General features: G+C 44.1%; 2 protein-coding genes across 2 annotated transcripts in view; one reads left to right on the top strand and one right to left on the bottom strand.

The window, feature by feature from the left end:
• Nucleotides 1–358: 358 nt before the first annotated feature.
• Nucleotides 359–17,625, bottom strand: part of T265_12784 (hypothetical protein) — a gene marked incomplete at both ends in the record, with an annotated part of 29,817 nt that continues 12,550 nt past the window's right edge. Inside the window, 7 exons of the mRNA XM_009165484.1 lie at nt 359–1,025; nt 3,712–3,813; nt 4,643–4,798; nt 7,506–7,952; nt 9,060–9,260; nt 10,360–10,549; nt 14,242–14,296. Of these exons, the coding sequence (XP_009163748.1) occupies nt 888–1,025; nt 3,712–3,813; nt 4,643–4,798; nt 7,506–7,952; nt 9,060–9,260; nt 10,360–10,549; nt 14,242–14,296 (1,289 nt within the window). The remainder of the gene's footprint in view (nt 1,026–3,711; nt 3,814–4,642; nt 4,799–7,505; nt 7,953–9,059; nt 9,261–10,359; nt 10,550–14,241; nt 14,297–17,625) is intronic.
• On the top strand, nt 542–779 carry T265_12783 (hypothetical protein; the record flags this gene model as incomplete). Its single annotated transcript, XM_009165483.1, has 2 exons — nt 542–648; nt 695–779. Coding segments are annotated over 2 exons (102 nt in total), but the record flags the coding sequence as incomplete, so codon positions are not given.

Genomic DNA, 17,625 nt, shown 5'->3' with positions numbered 1-17,625 from the left:
TTGATGTTTGTCGAACAGGTTCTAGTCAAAACGATATGCCCTTGTTATCACGATGTGCATGTAGGATAAGTCAGCCCTATGATTGTTATTACTCATTTGATGGGAGAAAGCTACGATCTTTCTTGTGAGGACACTACTTAAGCTTGGTTTCAGTTGGTCAGAATTGACGTTCAGGATCACCAGACTCTTTTTTTGTAACGACCATATGTTGCTAATGGATACATCCACTGTTAAGCCAGACGTGTACGTTAATGCGGATCTGTGCTGGGCTACCTAGTTTCTCGCATTGAAGGGGATTTTCATGTTATAATTTGAAGGTACCAATGAAATCTTGACTGGTAAATTTTGAATCAGAATTTTACAACTTCATAATGCTAAACATTATGTTAGTTTGTCACTAGTCGACTTTGCACCTTTGATCAGGAAAGGTTTTGGCGAGTGTTGTAAGTAAAATTCCCCTTGATACTGTTCCCTTTTAGCTTTCGTCTGCTCATGTGTTCCACGCGCAGAAACACACCACTGTCCTCATTTTGTATTCCAGAGAGTTTTTGAGCAAGTATTATGAAGGCGTGAAGAATGCCAATCCCGGACTGAAAATACTGGTTCGAGAAGCGGAACACATCTCTCCAAAATGTTATGCCCGATACGGTTCGTTTACTCCATAGTAACCAGTATTTTTCTTTTCTTTATGTAGAGTACGGCAAAGAGGCTGGGGTTTCACTAGTCCAGAATACCGCAGAAGAGGTGATAGAAAAGTTCAAAGAACTAAACCGTGTTTAATGTGTTAGTTGGTCTGAGTGCCCATTTCACAGTTAGTGCATAATAATCACCTGAAATACAATATATTTGAAATGCTTTTATTGCTCTTCAAACAGACCTCGCTGGTTTCAGGAAAACACGGCAAGGCGTGTGACTTGTAGCATTTGCTTCACAGTCTTGAAATACTTTAGATCAATTTTTCTCACTCTTCTTTTCGCTTCCTGTGAGCCCATGTCCATGCACATATGGTAAAAGTCGGCGTGGAACTGAAAAAAGACGGGAAGATAGTAGACGTTGATATCCGTTTTTCACCGACGACTTTGCACTTTTGATGTTAATAAAAGCCCTTAGGCTAGCCCTTCATGATCGGACGTGAGTGCTACCACAGTCGTTTCCAAATGCCTCAAAACAATTAATTTCATCCTAAGGTTTGATACGAAATTGGGAATGCATGCGTTAGTTACCATCTGGGACAATCAACAACCGTGGATGGTCTGTGGAAACTCGTCTACTAATGGGTCTCTGATAAAGTTAACGATCGCTAGACCCATTTTCAACTTGCTTACGAACAAAAACTACGGTTAAAGTATCTGATAATGCCAGACCAGCACAGATATCATTCAGCTGTAGCGCCCTTTCAGTGCCTAACTGCCATTCCACCCGAAGGAAGCACGAGGGCTGGGATGCTACTAGGTTGCCCAACCCTAGACAGGAGAAATCGAGAGGCAGAGGTCGAGTTCGAACCACGGAACCTCCGGTCAGTAAATTCGCGCTCTAACCATTGGGCCATCTCGCCAGCACACAGACAGCTTCTGTTGTTGACGTATCGAGTGACTGTGCATGCTTTGAATGACAGGGCCAATCGCATTCCACCCACAAAACCATCCTTTTCAGCTATTGTTTCTCATTACACCTACCAGTGCGTTTGTTTTGTTTGTCGTGTAGACGTTGGATTTTCGTTTGCAATCAGGCGGTCAAACGGCAGAACTGAGTTGTTCTAACCGGCGAAAACATATTCGTTCTGCGGTTCCTCTCTGGCACAAAAATGAACCTTTGGTAGCTCGATCACATACACTACTTGACTCGTTAGCAGATTGTCATAGTTGTCCTGCACCGTGCATCAATTAACCAATCAGAGACCGTGTTATCCGTCGATTAGTGCGTGAATTTCAGTTTTCAATCTCGAATGATGTCGCCTCTTGACAGGTGGCATGCGCACTGAGGGCCTACATTAATCTAATACGATGCAGACTACTGGTATTCACTGTTGAAAGTACAAAAACGAAATTGTTATTGCATCTCTCCAAGCGCATTCAAACATCGGCACCTGCCTTACAAGACTTGTGCCAGCTGTTATCGAGTGCGATCCTGTGGGATGGTATACCTACGAAAATACTGCGTACTTGCAGGTTTTATCAATCCAAAATTTAAATGAAGCTGTCTGTCGTGAGTAAGTGTGCTGATTGTTCCGAAACTGGCGGTTAAGACAGAATTAGTTTCTAGGCTTCTGAATAAACTGACACCGCTGCATCACGCTAACATGCTCGCCAAACTTCCGGTGGTGTGGGCACCAATCACTGGCACCTTATTTCATATGTAACGGAGTCCGAATACTCTTGCGCAAGAAGTGAAGTCTGCACCGTTTACTACCGCGCGGTCCCATCCTGGGACCGTTGCTTACCGATGTGTGTTCACTACCTGAGTGTACTCCACGGGAAAATACCTCAGTGTTAATCAGACCTATAGAAATCGGCGGGGAGTAGCGACTGTGGGAACTAAAACTTGTGATGAACTGAGACTAATCCATACTTGTGGTAGAATAACGATACTAACTCCTTGCTCCGTGTGGCACGTCGACCTTTTCCCACCTGGGGAGATGACTTAAAATCTACTTGGGTCGGCAGACAAGATGTGCAAAGTCAGGATACAGTCGAATCACATGAATTTCGCTTCACTTTTGACAGCCCTTGTCGATGTTTTTTCGGGTGTATACATGATGCAGATAAAGCCTTTTATAAGCTATGGACTACACTCTCATTGAGTCACTTCGATACCTCGACTTCTGACATATTGGTCGCTAGACGGATTCTACAGGCAACTCCATCACCCATGGCGTGTCTTGCTGAAACCGATACGTCTTCGATATAGACCGGTCAGTTATTAATGTGATTTGGTTTCTGAATAGCCGGCTATGGCATTTGACAATTTTTATGGTATGGTTGTCGCCTCACGAAGCGATTAGCGTTGGAATGTTCTATCAACACCGCTAACATCACCTGAAGATGGGCTCATCCTCAGTTCAGGAAAGCTACTCTAATGTTAGATAATTTCAGCAGCCTTTGAATAACCTCCGATGTTCCCGCTTTATATGGAATGACTACTGTGCCAATCCATTCTTTACTGGGTCCAGATACCGAAGCCAATATCTTTCTTAGTTGACGCCTAATCAAACTCCCCTTGCATCCTATTTCTTGAAGTCTGTCGGCATCGGTGTTGAACACTAGTGTCATGCTATCGATGCTGATGAATCTCGATCTGAACTGCCGTTCAGTCGATCTATTCTGTGAACAGCGCTCTGACCCGACGAAACATCGATGAAACAGTACTGGTGTACACGACTTTGGGTGTGCTGATGAGTAGTTTAAGACGATTCATGTGTCTGTTGGTTCCTGGTAGATCGTCTTTTTAATTTCCCACCAATCTTATGTGTCCTGCTGTCCAGAAAGAGTAATGTGCCCTCGGCTGACACCCAACAGAGATTTAACTTGATTTAGCTGATTGATTCTCCCTCGGCGTTTAATCTCTACTAACCTCGAAACCTAGTCGCTTGGCCTGACGAAGCTTCTGTGTCAAAAGCGAAACGTTGCCCAGCAATAAATCTACCGATTGTTATCAAACTCTGGAAGAGATTAGCTCATTTTGTTTGTGCGCAAAATTGATGATATTGCTTACCGGTTGATTGGGATCAACTTCTCGACTGTATGTCTCGTCATACTCTCTCATTTTTAGGCGACTAACCTTCTTTCTGTCCATAGCGTACACTCGCCAGCTATCCTGTAAATCAAGCAAGTAAGGCAAATAGTAGAGTTATTGTAAGAAGTGTGGTACCTGATCACGGTTTGAGAAAAGAACTTACGAGGTGAATTGTTTGTTTTCCGTGTGATTGTGTACAGGCAACCCTGCATAACTCGATCCGGTTCTCCTTAGTTTCGGTAGAATTGCCTAGTTTCCTTTTCAAACGTGGGCTCCGTGGTTGCAAGATACTCCAGTATCTCGATGAAATGTAGCTCTACAGTTCAACTATCTCGATAATTAGTTGGTCATGTGGGGAGTGTGTATTTATATAACTGGACGGATTAATGCGAACAAACGGTATCTGGCGCTGCCACATCCTAGTGAGAGGACAATGTAGATCACGGAAAGCTCTAATTGTTAGGTTGCTGTTTCTCGAAAGCGATTGCAGTTGGTAACGTTTTTGAGTGTCGAAGAGTGGTTGCGTGACCTCACGAGGCTTACACTAGTGCACTCCAGAATAAGTCTTCCCATGTTTAGCATTGAGCTATCACCCTGTCGCTGACCTACTGCATATTTTTCCATTATCCCAACTATTCTGTGCACCTTCGTGTGATCTGTTAGCCATACGTTTATCTTATCTTTAGCGTGCTAAATTACTAGAATTTGCTTGTATTGTTCATATATTTATTTAGCTTCGTTCTCCAGTCTGACTTGTGCGTTGGTGTACGATCACAGCTGAGCTGCTAGGTCATCGTAAGGACGTGATCCGTCCATAGGCATTTTAATCAGAAATACCTTGTGGTTATTTAGCAAAAGGGCCGGTCATATCCATTGCTGTTTACCAGAAACCTGAAGGTAAGTAACTTACTTCATCCACCGCGTGTTCCTGGTCAACGTGTTCGACTGCGGTTACAATGATGGTATTTCGGTCCCCACATTCCGCATTCCATCGTGACCAGCCAAACGCGAAAGCAGGACTGAGCAATGCCATTTGTTCGTAAAATCGCTGTTCCACGATAGGATTCTAAGTAGAACAAAAATGGTGGTAGCTGTTGGTGCGCGTATGGTTATAGCACATGACAGTCTGGTCGGGGATTTTCATTTCTTGGGTTTTATAATGTGAATAGGCCTAGATTTTAGCCGTTTTGATTTAACGAGTGATGACTCATCGAATCGACAGTAGCTCTTTGGTTGTAACTTATGGGATATTGTTGGCATGGTTGTGTAGGTGTGAATTTGAGAAGCTTTTTGCAACTGTGAAAGTAGAGTCTTCTAAGATAAATGTTTTAAATGACCGGAACAAGTCAGTATGTTGCGTAAAGTGTGGATTCAGAAGCTAGATTGGTAGTTTCTCTGCTCGATGACCTTCGGGCTTTGTAGAATCTTTGGAGCAAGCCAGCAAATCTCGATCGTGAAGTCTTTATGTAGTTGTGCACGTTGGCTGCTGAACCAACTCTCATCAAGTTGCGGTTTGCCAATTGTATCTGAACAGCTAGTGGCTTGACACCAAGTTTGCATCTTAGTGCACAGCTCTGCGGCAGGTGACACTTTCTTCCTGTCTGTCTAGGGCTAGGCCGCACACGGACGTGAGGCCAAGATATTCGAAGCCAAGTGACAACATCATCCAATAGCAACAACAACTATTGCCCCGGGAACAGACTGGTTAAGAACGAACGCACTAGAAACGAAAACAGCATGGTGCGATCCCAAACGTCTTCCGTTGCTAGAGGTGACAGATATTCCAGGGATAGTTCTTCAAGGGAGTGAACGATTAGCTCACACAAAGACCGAATGAACCTTCGTGGTTTAATAGGCTTTCATGCGAAACTTCAATGCTTACACTATTTAATGGGCGAGTATTTGGAAGGGAACTGTTTTTGAGCAGTCAGTCCCATCCACAACCTGTGTGCAATGCCCCGAGCATCCATGACTGTACGCGGGATCATCTTATAGGGATCGTCGATCAGCTTACCACTTCGACGGTTTTCCATATGTGGAGCATCGTTGTAGTCTTATGGTGTCCTCAGCTTCACATATCGCCTGAAGCAAGTGTGGGATTTTATCTCCAGTCACTACTACGTTTGAGCAGTTCGACAAGTGGTCCGACATTTCCAGATAACTTTGTGAGATAGACTCTTCCTGGACGGGTGCTCTGACTTATTTTCCGGTTTTCTGTTGGATTCTGAGTTACTTCGATCAAATGTAAATGAACCCACGTCTTTTACGTCAGGCTAATCCGTGTGTTGAGATTTAGTAACCGCAGTGATCACAAATATGACCACACGGCTGTTCGTTTTTGTTGCACACCACCCACTGACCTCGAGAATCCGTGATCTGTCACCCTTCAGCTTTTCATAAATTGTTCCGTCCTAAGACAGCGCGGTTTTCTCAAGGTAATGATCAGTTTTGCCTCCACCGAAGAATGACTAGTGAAATGTGACAGTTACATGATAGGCCGGTTGTTTCTTCCCGCATCCATTCCTGGGATGGGTCTGTGGGGATCGAACCATGTAAGAGTAATTTACGACCAGATATGGATGATTAGACGAAGGGCATAAGTATTGTGGTACATGGTTCCTCCCTAAGTGGTTCCTCGATGACAGTGTTTTGGTGGGGGGGGTTGCCATTTATAATCGTACCGCATTCTTTGCGTGATGCGATGATGGGATTTTACTTGTGTCCGAGTGTGTATGGTGTGTGGTCTATCGTTTCACACTCTGGCATGAATGCCCCAGTCCTTCAGTGCCGTTGCGTATCCGTGTTTTACGTGTGTTAGTGCTGCGTTGTAGTTTCTTTGCCTCCATCATCTTGATCATGGTGGTTTTCTCCTCTAGCTGGACTTAAATAAAACCCAAGAACACAGTAAGTTAGCACGCAGATATACTGATATACAACATCGAAAACAACGAGGATCATCGGGATCTTGAGAAACTTAGTTTTTTTTTAGATTACTTTGCCGCATTCTCCAGTTGCAATATCTTTAACCGTTATTCCAACTGTCCAATGTTCCAGTAAATGGTGGCGTATGCATTTCCGAAGCTAAAGTATTAGTTGGGTCAGTTGAAGCCTGGCTCTTCAGCGTCCACGAATGTGGCGAATTTGTGTATCAACTGAGCTGACGACAGGCTTAGGGATGCTAGGTAACTAAACGACACGGGCGTTTCCGTTGTGATGTCATCTTATGGGGTGAATAAATTGTGTGAAGTATCAGGAACTGTTTCCTCTTCTATCCTGGGGGGGGGCTTGTTTTCCTGAGGGATCTCAATGCGACGAAACTTCTTCCATCGAAAATCGTCCCCTTGATGAGGGCATTTCTCGACGGGAAGTACTCCAGAAATATGCATATTTCGTGACAGAAGAATGTCCACGGTGAGATTCTTGTGTACTTGTGGACGAAATTTAGATGCCCATGAAGATTTAATGCTCTTATCCAGTCAGGGTGGTGTTCTATCATGGGCGTGGACATTTAGTTTACTTCAGTGTCGGAGTCTACAAGTACATCACACGAAGTAACACCACACGTTCCTGTAACACTTTAACAGGAACCACTTTTGGTTGGTTCCTTGGAAGCTGCTCCGAAACGAATGCTAAAATGGTCACTCAATGGTTGCATCTTTCCTCCAATTAGTGGATATTATTGGCACTTATCCACTGGTAATCGCTCAGGAAATTACCACATGGTGAAAAATCACTGAAATGACGCAGACGCGTCATAAGGTGGGTTTACTTACCTTATCCAAACAGTCCACACGACAGACGGAATCATCTCGTGGGAACATGTTCACCCCAGACAGTTGCAGCACCGTAATAAGTTCATCTGGAGTGAACCAACGTCCCAGTAGGTGCGTGAGCTCGTGTCTGTGGTGATTGGGAATCTCCTGCACGGCGTCTGATTCAGCGGCATTGCTATCTCCAGGCTCGGAGAAGTTAACGGGTTCCGGTAGACTGGGCAACACGGCAATCCGTTCGCCCAAAATATGCAGCCTAAGTTCCGTCAAACCACCGGTGATGGTCAGCACACACTGATTGGTGTCAGGCACTTCACTGAGATAGGCCTCATCGGATAATCCTAGGGTTGGTACCGGCCCTAAAATCATCATCATTTTTCCAGGTGTTCCAGTTTGTTGCCGATCTTTTGATGGTTCCGTCGCTGTGACGTCAACCACGCTAATACTAGGCTTCAATCGAGAAGAAAAGTAGGTGTATGATCAAAGTGACCAGCCGTGTTCATTGTGATAGACTAATTACAAAACAGTAAAGTTTCCTATTAAGGAAGTTTCTCTTCTGTAGGCATCTGTGGGAATTCGGGTACCCAGAAAATGCAGTTTCCCTCAAAACTGGCGAAATAAAGTTGTACATCTCTAGTGTTGTTCACAAAGGCACACTGCTTCATTACTGATTGAAGTGTTGAGGAATGTGAATTTGAATGTAATGATGGGGTCAATCATGAGAGGGATCAGTCAACACCTTACAGGCCTTTGTTCACAGATTGCGAATTGAATGAATTTTGATGCCCGCCTAGTTGGCAGCGGACGCTAGTCACCCCCACCCTTATGGAATACGAACAGTTTTCTGTTTGGTATGCTTGTTTGAAAGATGCTTCGAAAGCTTGAATATAGGCTCGACTGAACCCCGGACGGACCTCCAAGCAGCACACTGTGTTGTTAAAGAGATAGGAAGTTGGATCTTCTGTCAACAACATCCCAGTTTGCAAACTTTCTTGTTACTCAACATAAGAAACAGATACTCCACACATAAGAAACAGAGGTTTCGGTTATGAGCTCACGGGGAATATGCAAGCTGTCTCTTATAGGGGAGTCATTTTTTTGAGCAGCTTGAGCAGCAAATTCGTTACTTGTTTTAGACAATGATTGGCTGATTATGATTTACATAATCGTTCGCGCCTGGTCACATAAAGAGAAATTGGGAGTCCTGTGGGACTTATATCCAGTAGCGACGGTTATACAATCCCATTGGCGGTGTAAATTGCTCTACATCCGTCACCTATTCTTACTTCGTGAATGAGGGAAATCGGGTGCTCTCAGCCTAATCCTAAGCCTTGTTTGTAAAGGATGATAAAGGTGTTGCTATGGCGAAGGTAGGCTATGGGTGTCTTAGCCAGACGTGTTCTGTATGGCACCCACCATAGAGGTTAACTGTAGTGGTGTAGAGCTAATACGAGTGTTTCAAATAGCCTAATTTCCATTTCGATACCAATGTGTGGGATCACTGCGTTTCTTTTAAATCGATAAAGTGGGGCACTGAATATGTGTATGCCAGCTTACCGGTGGTTCTCTGATTTGTTCATTCGTAGCTTGCGTTGACCTCGGTCCCGTATGAGATCGGTAAACCGGAGCCGAGAACATACTCGCCATTGGAGCAGCTTCTCCCAAACCAAGAGTATAGTCGTTTGTTGCTCCACTGACTGAATGGCTCGGGTTTGTTGTCTTACTTTGTCTGAACGGCAAAGGTCTCAGTTCCCAAGACTTACGACGAGAAGGAAAATAACAGAAACGCTAGGTTAATGACTATTCGGACTGTCATTACATAAGGCTCTAAAAGATTAACATACTTGGACTACCTCTTGCTTCATTCCGCTGTCAACTCACAGCAGTCTCGCGGAGGGATCCCGTGAGGAAAGACCACTTCCCTGGAGAATTTGTACGTCTAAGGTATCCTACACCAGTCACTAATTTGAAGTGTGAATCCTACCTCTAGCAGGGGTTTAGTCGTGACCCCTCCTTCTCGAATGAAATGTTCAAGCAAGCAGATGGATGGTAAGGCTACTTTTATGAGGTAAACTGGATGGATTAGGGAAGCTTGAGGTGAAGAAAAACAAACACGTATGTAGACCTCGAGCCTAGTTTCAGTTTATTACTAGGCAAAAAGCACGTGCCGTTGGGAAGATCAAACATTTTCACCGATTCTCAATAAATAAAATAGTTTTCATAACACGGACTCAAAAGGTAACTGCTCGTCCAAGCGATTCATCAAAGAGACAAGCGCCACAACCGTGAGTTGCTGCTGACCCTCCCAAAGTTGCTTTACCAACAGCCGATTCCGAAATTTTACAACCGGATGCCGTTCATGCAGTACACTTATGTGCATCTGTCGGCGAGAGCAGTTGAGTAGTTTAAGGTTTATTGTGCAACCTTTGTTGACCATCTGGTTCCACACAACTTTTACACAGTCTAAGACACTTGCACTGGGGAAAATCTTTGGGGCATTTGACCTCTATCTATTTTAACTCCAAATTTAGCGTTCACATCAAGGTCAACAACATAGATGATTCAATGCTATGTGGTTTATTGTGCAGTAAGTTCCTTCTGGTTCGTCTGTCACTATGATCTATTCCACATTCAGCCGATGCGATGACTTATTTCGTGTGCCATCCATCGAATTAGACCTGATCACCGTTCGGCTACTTCGAACGCATGTACTACTCGTCTGGTTTGGCGGCCACAGGTTAGGCGGACGCAAACCGCGAACTGGAGGGATATTGAATTTCCTTATCCTCTTAGGTGGACAGCAACCATCTTTCCAAGTATCAAAAGTACGTCCAAATAAGGCTGTCCAAGTGCTCACCTGAAATGGCATATTAATATGGAAGTCCTGGAAAATTGCCATTGTACCGAACACGCTTGTACGCAACACAATGAGGTTTTCATCTTCTTTGAACTCCTGCAGTTCTATACCGCTTTTACGCCACTGATTGACTTCAGGATCCCAGCGAGCCAGAATTGGATCCTCAGCGATAACCAAACAGGGTGGTAACCTGGCAGGCATGGTTATGGAGAGATTCGTCAATATTTTGCCTGGGAGAATAAGGAATTCGCTTGAGAAAAGTGTACGGACAATTATGTATCCAGATGCACCGCACGACTAGTTTTGTTTTGCAGTCCTCGCCTGAAGTGCTACAATCAACTTGAAGCTGATAATGCGTTGCCGCGCCTCATAATTCGCTTGTGACCTCCACTGGTCAATTTATGCCTTTGTCAACTCAGATCTTAGGCTTTAATGCCTGACCTTTTGTTTTCGGCCTCGTAGTTAATGCTAGGTAACTTGAAGCTTACACATCTACTCATAGCTCTTCTGGGATCTGATCCCGTGGTAATGCAAACAATATTAAATAATCTAAATAATTCTGCCTCGCGGTTCGGCATGCGCTTCACACCTGCAAAGTGTAAAGTGCTACTGAAAGACTGGGTGAGATCGAACCCTAGCCTCATGCTTGTGGATGAGCCGATTGAGGTACTAGACGAATTTGTTTGCCTGGGCAGCTGTATCAGTCCCGGTGGTCTCGCGAAAGATGACGTTTCCATCCGGATTGGGAAGGCCACAACAGCTTTTGCGAAACTACGTCACCTGTGGCGCAGGCGTGACATCAGCTTCTCTGTCAAGGGCCGAGTTTACAATGCTGCGGTGCGCTCCATATTACTATATGGATCAGAAACCTGGCCGCTGTGCGCCGAGGACGTCAAAAGACTTTCAGTGTTTGACCATCGATGTCTTCGGAGCATTGCCCGAATCTGGTGGGAACACCGGATCAGCAATTCTGAAGTACGTCGAATGGTATTCGGGAGAAATAACTCACCCTCGATAGATGAACTGATCACACTGCACAGGTTGCGNCGGTCAAACAATGACTTGGCAGCGAAGTATGAAAGCCATTGCCAACAAACTCAGCCGCGCTGGTCACTGCCGTCTTCCTGGATGGGGACATCAATGGCTAGAGACATTGTCAGATATGGCCCAGTGGCGCCCTCAATGGCACTCGTGCATCCAAGCTATTGCCTTCAATGCATAGCTCTTTTTCCAACCCCCTCACCACTTTGCAGCCCACTGACAGTGCTGGATTTATGCACCAATTTAGCAGCTCCCGCCTGCAATGCGCAGCTACCTACCCATCCCCCCAAACCATCGGTGAACGAAACCGCGACAGCTACAACCACTGTACGACGAGTACGCGGTTATTACAGCTGACAATGATGATGATGACTGTACAAGTGCCTTCACCGAAGAGAGGACCACTGAAAGGTGAATAAACGTCTCATGAACATTGTCAAACTGACTAATCTCGACTTTTACCATTGCTATGAACACCACCCTTCTAGAGGCGGGGATTTTGGAAATTTAGTGATCTTCTCACCTAAAATCTGGGATCGTTTTTAGTCCAAATAACCCACTGAGTGCTGTGACAATCAGTGTATTTTGAAGAAAGACGTGGCGAGAAATGAAACTTTCGTTATTGGGCCTGGAAAACTTATTAGCGTAATCGAATCAGCATAGTTGTGTGGCAGTTAGGTGCGGAGAGGAGAGGATTCATTACAAAAACCCAAAGGCCCGAAACTTGGGTCTGGCAGGCTTATTGGTTCTGTTTATTCAGCAAGAGGTAGGTCCAATTTGCGTTTATAACCACACATGCGATGCTCGAACGTGCCCCACTGACAGACCATGATATATTTGGTGTTACTTTATCACCGTCACAAAGAAGGATACTGTGAGCACATGAACGGTGTCTTTAACTTTACATCTATTGACTAGAGGTAAATAATGGGTTTACCCCACGCTATTGGGGCTCCAGATGGGTTTTCTGTCTGGGAATTCTTCGTCGTTTGTGATTACATCAATCAGTTAGAGAAAGAACAAGGGAACTAGGTCCTGTTTATTATAAAAAAATGGAGACCAATCAAGGTTAGAAGTATAAAAAAACTGTTGCAAAGTCCATGATTTCGGTCTCAAAGGAGCACATACATTCATAGTTTCTATACTAGCTAAAAGTATTATTGGGGAGAATTTGGGTGGCTTAGGTAGCATAGTTGCTCGTTGGTCCCCCCGAGCCGAGCAATTTGATTGCAGATGCTTGATCGCCAACCGAGATAATATCATCGATCCGTTGTTAGGGAGCGGAGTGTAGCGTGGTGGTGGGTCAGTGTTTGTGTACAACTGTGAGGCACCGATTTGTGACCAAACCGGATGGTGGATTGCGGGAAATTTGATGAAGTGTGTCCCAGAATGACATACTTCAAAAGCGTTATTAAAGACCGTTCAATCATTCCAATTCACTTTGGCTGCCAAAGCGCGCTTCATGCTCACAGCATGATACTTCAACGAAATTTGTGCATTCACTCACGACGGTTGGTGCCAACTCAGTTACTACTTGAGCGTGGGAAGGGCCGCTTTATGTTTAAAAACCCTGGATTGAAATGGAATAGGTACATATACGAACCAAGGGACAGTCGTAATGGCATTGTGTGCACTATATACTCCTCCGATGTTCATTTACCGGGAACGGTATCTCATTCAGCACTTCTTGAAGAGTTAGAGAGCTCCTAATATGACACTAGTTTTACAGAATATCCACGCATGGGAAAGGGATGCTCCACGTTTGTGCTGTTAGGTAGTTGGGATCATAATGTCCCACAATGCTGCAATGTTTTTTGAAAACGGTGGTGTTTACGACAGCGAAGTGTCAGTGTCCAACACTGATGTTAAGCTGTCGATGATGACGATAATGAGGTGGTGCTGTCAGGACTATAAGGGATTACCCTGTCAGTTTTGTGAATTATCGGTCACGTGAGGTCATTTTCATTGAAGATTTCTTCCGGATAATGAAGCCAGCCCGTGCTGAAAGGTCCAGAAACATCGTACAGTTTTCTCATCCTTTTTGGGAATCATCTTCACTGCGCATCTCACGAAACTAATTTTCGAACGCGCAAACCTCTGGCCACTGCGTGAACACTTGGCTGTTTGGCCACGATTGGCTGATCGGCAGTCACAGGAAACATCTCGTGGTCACGTATTAATCGGTTAAGCGGGTGACAACTTCATCTAATCTACTTATAGATTGCTGGTAATATGGTAATCGTTACATGAAGAGCCAGTCGATAAGTGATCAGGTGTGTGGTTTCCTTGATTAAAGGATGAGTGGCGCTAAACCCTGTCTATGTGAGAGTCAACCACACTGCTGATCAGCTGCTCGTGGCAAACGGTTAGGAGATCAAGCAATGGCGGGAAGTCATGGGTTGGAAACTGAGTTCTGCCAGCTGCGTACTGCTGATGATTCCCAACAAGGATGAAACAGCTGTGCAGTACTTCTAGGCTTTTAAGCTTCATGGGTAGGATGAAATCTCTAATGAGAATTCTACAATTGCTTGCCTTGAATATCACAAGTACTATGTACCTAAGTGCAGTCCAACCAGCTGAAACGTATAATTCTAGAAAACATGCAGTGTCAAATAAATACACCATGATTGGATAAAACTCAGGAATTACCCATATTCTAGAAGGAAGCTTTAATAGTTCCTCCTAAGATTCTCCATAAATTGACGTATATTGGTGTGTTTTGCTTGTTTGATAATTGATTAAACTGATTAATTATCCTTACAAAGCAGGCGCAAACTACGGTACTTCAAGTGGGCAATTTGATACTGTCCCCATCACTGCATGAACTGAGAACTGACTTACCGAAATTTGACTTGAACCGGTGGTTTCTCTTCCTTGCGTTCTTCTTTCTTCTCCCCTGAGATCGAGAAAAACGACTGAATGTACTGTCATCGTTTTTCTCAAACTGGTTTGAGCCAAACGTATTTATCACAGACTTATACACCTTGAAACCTAAACTCTCCTCATCTTCAACATAAGCTACCATAAGTAGTCTGGTGTCTTAATGAGTTTTCGTTCCAATCAACCCTGTCTTTGCGTTTCATCAATTGAAAAAAATCAGCTAATAGGCGTGCTTGTATGACAGTGCTTTAACCTCATACTCGGCTGTGGCATGGTAATATTTTCAGTTGTGAGGTTTGTGGTTGTACTCGGGCTGGAAGACTGACAGGGAGCCCACCCTTAGACAGGAGGACGATTGAGGTTTTCAACTGGCTTTTTTGGCTCAAAAGTTTCACCGGAAGGCAGCAGGTGGGCGCCGGCATACTATTGCTACAGTTGCCGCTCAACGCGATAGGCCGATTCCCAAACGTATCTTGTCTTCATATCACTTAAAACTGACTCCCCATGGGTATCAATCTCAAAGATACATTAAGGTAGATTCGACTTACTAAGTCTGACTGACATGAAGGGCCATTTGAAGAATCGTACCTCATCTAAATCTAACAAGCGTGAGGAGTTCCTGATTTGTTCTACTCGGCTGAACCTTTTTTCATTATTCTGTTCGCGCATTGAACAGTAGAATGGAAAATGATGGAGAATAGACTGCTGCTGTCCACATAAACTTATCGATTTGCACATAGGTCATCACCTCGCTTTCTTCTCATTCCTTGTTCCTTACGTATTCCTTATTCCAGCTGGATTCTTCCGTATGGAGACGATAGGGTTTGGTGTAACATAAATAACATATTAGGACTGAGACATCGCCCCCCCCACGAGACCTCTACGGGGAAGTCATTACCAGCCCGAGCAAAGACCTGTTGATTTTTGATGGAAAGTGATAATTCTTGGGTGATCACCTTTCAGGTCCTAGCAAGGACCGTCACTCCAACGCTCAAATAATAGCAATAAATAAGTCTTCGAGACACATAATCTCCTGTAATCAAGCACCAGGATTTCAGGCTCATGAACTAGATCCTCTCTTATTCGTACAACAGGTACGTACCTGCATAGACACATTATTCTGGTAACATTTGGTGGCTTCAGAGCATTAATCATACCTGCATAGCACTATTTAGCCGGTTGTTTTCAGGACCACCTGAAAACACCAGATAAAACTGCTACCTCCTTGGTAAGACCCAAGGGGAAGCCACACTGCACCGAAGGGTGCTTTGACAGGCCATTGAGCACAACGTCATCCGAGGACCAACAAATTGGTAGCTACACACGGAAGAGGCTTTGACAAGGGGTTAGTCTTTGAGGACATATCTCAACATCGAACAGTGGTGAAAAACACTTGTATTCGGGCTTCCTCGTAATCACCGGTTGTTTTTCCCAAACCGAGAGAGGCCAGAACTACAGAGCCCGTGTTCAACCAGTCTTTGATGGTTCTTGTACTCTCGTTACGACCTTTAGGTAAGCCCAACTAGGTGTTCAAAAGTTGGTCTATACTACAGATATTTTTCTGATCACTTATGTCTGCGATTTGATCTATTCAGGTTCATCCTGTCATTCGCAAATCAGTCGGAGAGATCAAAATTGTCTTGTCACTTGTTTGCCTACCAGTAGGATTGTTACTTCTAGGATCTAAGGAGTGTTAGCATACCAAAGACTAGGTGGAAAAACACTCTGTCCTTTCAGTTATCCTTTCAGGCATTTCCTGGAGCCAGCCAACAAAAAAGAACTCTTGCAGTGACTACCGTGACCTTAAAACTGAGGCAGCTCACTAAGCTCGCAAAATGTTTCATCCTTCTTCCCAATGATATTCGCAGTGGCCAGTAAAGTAGCATCATAAACACAAGTTGCTACTTGTAATGTACTGCTCATAAGGTTGCTGGAAATCCATCGACAGCCCACGACCGGTTTCGTCCTTCTTGGGTTCATCAGGTTAGGCGCAGTCCCCGGGTTTCCGTCAACCTTATGTTCTACTTGAAATCAAATTGCACGAAATCAGCGAATATACACTCATCTGCAAACTAATTTGGTTCTTTCGAGAGACTCACTTGGAACCCAGCTGAATCTCTCGTTTATGATATTCTCAGGACATCATAAACGAGAGATTCAGCTGGGTTCCAAGTGAGTCTCTCGAAAGAACCAAATTAGTTTGCAGATGGGTGTATATTCACAAGTTGCTACTGTTTGATAGTAAAAAGTAACAGTCGTTCAGCTGGTGTGGCCTTACGATGTATAGCTGCAGGGACGCGGGGAGTGGGATACTGCTAGGAATAATATAGCAGCCAGTGGTGGGTTCGAATCAGGGAACTCCCTGTTGGTAGCTTTGAGCTTTGACTCCTTAGATCATCAATGCTTTGCTTTGAATCGGAAATGGCCTGTGGGAGAAGTTACCATTCAGGATGCACAGGAAACAGTGTATTATGTGCAAGATAGAGTAATCTGCCTGAGTTATTCCATCATTCACGAAGTTTCGATGTGTTCCCTCTGAGTGTTAGAACACCGGAAGCACATGCAATTTTTTGGGAAGCATGTTTCAGCGAAATGAGCTCATTTGCAAACAAATTTGATTTTGCGAGAGACTGAACTGGAACCCAACTTGGTTCAAAGAAGTCTGAATCGATCAATATATTGCTGGAATATCATGGGGACTAAAAAACACCTGACACCACTGGTCTACTCCAGAACAGGTGGGTGCTCAACTTCGTCCTTATATTATCCGTATGCCGTTTGCTTTATTCATGAGCATAAGACATGAAAAATTCCGGGGACTGTTGTACTTATGCCCTTTGTTAGGTTGTCCAACCCAGCTCTTCAGAACCCCAATATATTTTCATTGACTCAGAATATCTGAACACAAGCGACTGAAATTATCAGGTATTTGTCTCCATTCAGTACTTTTGAAGCTGTTCTAATCCACATAATGCTATTTCCAACTGGATGACGAATGTAATGTTCTTTGAAATACATTCACCTCTTAGACTTCTGATAGGAATCAACTCCTTCTCAATAAGTGTAGTTTTAACCCAACATATGGTCTAGTGGTATAACTGAAGAACTGTTTAATGCACGATATTCAAGAAAAAAATATATGTTGAAATATTTTGCAATATTTTTGTTGAGGGAGAAATTTAGTGTACGTGAGGATAAAATTTAATTAGCCTTGTAAAAATGATCGACGACTGTTTATGAACGTGATTTCGTTGTTTCTATGAAGTATGAATAGTTTCAGGGGGTTAGCGAACCCACAAACGTGCGTAGTAACCATTCAGTATCGCTATCCTACTAGTCACACCA

The sequence above is a fragment of the Opisthorchis viverrini genome (genome assembly GCF_000715545.1).
Source record: "Opisthorchis viverrini unplaced genomic scaffold opera_v5_15, whole genome shotgun sequence".
NCBI classification, from domain to species: domain Eukaryota; kingdom Metazoa; phylum Platyhelminthes; class Trematoda; order Opisthorchiida; family Opisthorchiidae; genus Opisthorchis; species Opisthorchis viverrini.
The sequence above is the reverse complement of the archived record's forward strand: the minus strand, read 5'-3'. Positions and strand labels throughout refer to the sequence as shown.